Below are 4410 nucleotides of genomic sequence, written 5' to 3' on the forward strand. Positions count from 1 at the left end.
TATATATATATATATATATATATATATATATATATATATATATATATATGCGTGTAGGGCTATTGAGCACGACACTTAGTCAAGGTGCTGCACAGTGGGACTGAACCTGAAACCTCATGGCTGCAAAACCAGTTTCTTAGCCACACAGCCATGACTCGATCTTGCACTATATAAATATATTTCCCTTGTACTTCATTACTAATACATTGTACTAATACATTCCCATGCACTTGAATAAGTCTAAAATATAAGTGAGCTAAATATACATACATAACACGTGATTATTATTAGCATTATTGTTGTTGCTGTTGTTATTATTATTATTATCATTATTATCATTATTATTATTATTATTATTAGTATTATTATTATTATCATTATTATCATTATTATTATTATTATTATTGTTATTATTATTTGATTACTACACAGCTGTAATTCATTAGCTCGTCATGAAATCGTCATCTGGAAGGAACTCCACAGAATTGAATCTAAAAAGTTCCGCTAACCTTTGTAAGTTAACTCCTCGAGCTAATCACTTTATTTCATTAATCAAAAAAAGCAGCAGGAAACGTCTTCCCTAGTATCATATAATAATGATTCAAAACGTAGAGTACGGAGTGGGTTTGCTTTTGTGCAGTTCATATCACTTCATACATACTTTCAAAAGCATCATAAAAATGTTCTGCTTTCAGATTTCTTTTACACTTTCACGTTTTTTCCCCCCAATAGAAACACAATACACACTGCTTTCATTAGGATCTGTATTCTTAACGAATTGGTTTCTGCTACGTTCGTGCATTCACCTTCCATTTTTGGTTTGGAAAATTTTATTCGACTCTCTGCCCAGCTAATTCTACCGTTGGGCAATCAATATCATCCAGGCTAGAAACCCCTGATTTATATGCATGCATATATGTAGCTCACACCCACACATCCACGTCCTCTCACACACACACACATGTATATATACATATATATGTCTGTATGTTTACCTGTAGGTATGTATGTACGTATGTGTGTGAGTATGTATGTATGTATGTATATAAATAAAGTAATGGTCACAAAAGAAGACAATGTTGGAAGGACAAGTTTTTACATATGTTGTATTAGTTTAAAGCTTAAAAAGAAGAGTAAACTCTTGATGTTTTGGACGCTAGTCCTTCATCAGAACAAAGAAGAGAATGTGGTTGGGGTGGGGAGGGAAATAGAAGGGTTTCAGGGCTAGGTATTAATGCAGTTCTATGGGAGGAAAGTTAAGGAGGGAAGAGAATGCAGGATGGTGTACACAGGTATAGGAGAGTAACCATGTATAGAAATAGGCATAGGAGGAGATATGTGTGAGCGTTGGTATGAGGGAAGGTATGTGTGATCACTTTGGAGAGTGTGTATGTGTGTGTAGGCGTGCAAGTGTGGAAATGTAATGGTGTGGGATCGAGGGCATGCGTAAAAAAAGGGTGGGTGCTTCGGTGTAATTGTATTATAGGTGAGAGCAGGGCTTGGAGGGTAGAAAGAGTGGCAGGCACTAGTGTGAAGCGAAAGGAGAAGTAAATGGAATGTGGTGTTTAAAAAGAGACTCTGAAAAAGTAAACAAAATGGTGTAAATAGTAAGAATAAATAGCAAAATTAATACTAGTGGGCACTCACTGAAAAACAAACGATGATGCATATATAATATATAATCTAGATACGCATATATATGTATATATATATATATATATATATATATAGACACCCACATATATATTTGTAACGAAATGTTAGCACCATGTATGTATGTATGTATGTATGTATGTATGTATGCATGCAGATGTGTGTATGCTATATATATATATATATATATATGTGTGTGTGTGTGTATGTGTGTGTGTGTGTGTGTGTGTATTTATGTGCATGTACGTATGTTTGTATATTTGCGTAGTATTGCATATTGAAGCTTGGCCAACAACCTGGGCTTGGCAAGATTATGCGATTGAATCCAGTAGAGAATTAAGACGTAATCTCTTACCTGCACTTCCAATGCATGGTAGGCAAGAATTAATCCAAGGAGAATCACCGTAGACACGCTTATTAGCGACTTCATTGATTTAGATACCGGTTCGTCCTAAAAGAATATAAAAAAATCAAGAAAAAATGTTAAGTAATGATTTATAAAAATGTTATTGAAAAGTAGAGGCTGAAACGAAAAGTCCCGTAATTCTTAAGGATAGGTAGATTAATACGAAATGCTTCGATTTCAAGTAATGTAATGAAAGAAAAAAAAATCAGATCAGACCACATATCGTGTGATGAACAGACGACAAAATAAAAATGGCGCAATGTTATCTCGAGTGTCCCTTAGGGTTGTCCTTTTTCCTTTTTTACAGTCGTGCAAGTGTTGTAATTTTCTTTATGTAACGAAACATTGCATTACGAACACAAACGCATGCATATATGTATATGTTCGTAGGCATACATGGCGTACATACATGCATGCATGTACACCATGCACACTCACACAAACACACATACGCACACATGCACACACAGGTACACATACACATATAATATATTCGTATACGCATATATACATATATATATATGTGTGTGTGTGTGTGTATATATATGCATTAATACGACTATATTAAATAACATACGACTCTTTGCTTAATGTAATTGTATATATATATATATATATATATATATATATATATATATACGTCTGACAAACTCATTAAAAGTAAACATAGGTATTATGTGGTTAAAGTACAAATTTCATCGATAGTAAAGAATGAGATTGCGAGCCATCACGAGGTCACTGCTAGAAATAATAGTAAGCGAGGGTGCCTTAAATTGTTTTAGTCGGATGTTTCAACGAATGGATAAGTTGATAAAAAAAAAATTGAATTTGTTTCAGATCTTTTACTAAAGCCGTATGGGGCTTGAAATGAGACAAAAACTATCTCGTATGCAATTTACAATATACGTGAGTGACAAGAAACGTGTGTTTGTAAATTTTAAAAACCAAATATACTTGTGACGTTGTAATTTTTTTTAACATACCTCAACATGGCCACAGTTAAATGACCGAAACAAGTAAAAGAATAAAAGAATGATGCTTGAATAAATGAGTGTGATGACATTTTACTTACACAGGCAATATGATATAAGTTTTTGACACAGGCAATATGATATAAGTTTTTGACACACCGCAATGTCTGGAAGCAATCACTGCCGAGAGAAGTATTTGGAGTGATATAATTGTATCATCAATGACACACACACTTTATGAGCAAAAAGATTATTAACCTAGTCTTCAGGTAGTATAAAAATTACATATGCCTGAATAGATTGTAAACGTTGCTTCGAAGTTAAAATATTACTAGAACATTCTATGTTAAATAAACCAGATACAGTTCCATGGAATCTAGGCTAAAAATTACTTTCTAATAAAAGTGTCACTTATTCAGCTGTGAATGCTTTATTTAATTTCGGGTGAAAGAAACTTCTCTAATGTGATATTCACAGAAGAACGACTCTCCGATAAGATATGCAGCTTCATGGTCAACTGATACATTATCTGAAGACAAATTCTAAACTTGATTACAAGTTTCCAGTTGTATTTATGAAACAACAGTCCATTTGGCTATATTATCAAATGTCTACTAGTTATGAAATAAAAGTTGATGCCTTTAAAAGTGATGAGAAAAAGTTGATCTTTCTTTTAGAAATCTAATCCATTAAGAACAAAAAAATTTATGCGAGGTGTTATTTACAAGTTAATCTCCAGAGAAATTGCAGTTTACTGTTACTTTGTAACTTTAGAACGTCTCTGATTGCGAAGAAATGATTATGATCAAAAGTGTTTCGGTCGGGAACATCAGCCGTGTGAATCTTCAAATGAGATAAAAAGCATACCACGCATAATTTTTTACAGCATAAATTAGGGCGACAAGAGGCAAGGGTATATGGCAATGAATATTCCCAAATAAACCATTTTATTTCGTATATCATTCTCATATTTTAAAAGCCAAATATACATAAAGAGGCTCGTAATTTTTCTTTTAGGGCCTAGGTTTTCTAGGAATGTATTATCTAACCTATCGTTTCAATTTATGATGAAAAAAATGATGTGGTCTGAGTGAGATTCGAGTGTTATTTCTAGCAGGTCGAAACACCACGTAACAACTTCTTTGTGGGCGGATCATTTCTTTTTTTATAGTACATGTTGTGTAATGTGTACAGACATTCCCCATTGTACAAGCAATGATGTCTTTCCGATATTTGACTGGTGCTAAAATTTCAATTGTAATCTTGAGAAGCTGACTTTTGTTACTAAGTAGATTTGACAAATTCGATATAATTTTATTTAATGTATGAAAATTCAGTGTGATATACAGTATATATATATATATATATATATATATATAT

General features: G+C 32.9%; 1 protein-coding gene across 1 annotated transcript in view; it reads right to left on the reverse strand.

Annotated features, from left to right (window-relative positions):
* The window catches only part of LOC106880106 (small conductance calcium-activated potassium channel protein 1), a 514884-nt gene that overhangs the window by 310735 nt on the left and 199739 nt on the right, over positions 1–4410 (reverse strand). Inside the window, exon 4 of the mRNA XM_052972057.1 lies at positions 2009–2104. Coding sequence (XP_052828017.1) covers positions 2009–2104 — 96 coding nt within the window. The remainder of the gene's footprint in view (positions 1–2008; positions 2105–4410) is intronic.

The sequence above is a fragment of the Octopus bimaculoides genome, chromosome 12 (genome assembly GCF_001194135.2).
Source record: "Octopus bimaculoides isolate UCB-OBI-ISO-001 chromosome 12, ASM119413v2, whole genome shotgun sequence".
In the NCBI taxonomy this organism is placed as follows: domain Eukaryota; kingdom Metazoa; phylum Mollusca; class Cephalopoda; order Octopoda; family Octopodidae; genus Octopus; species Octopus bimaculoides.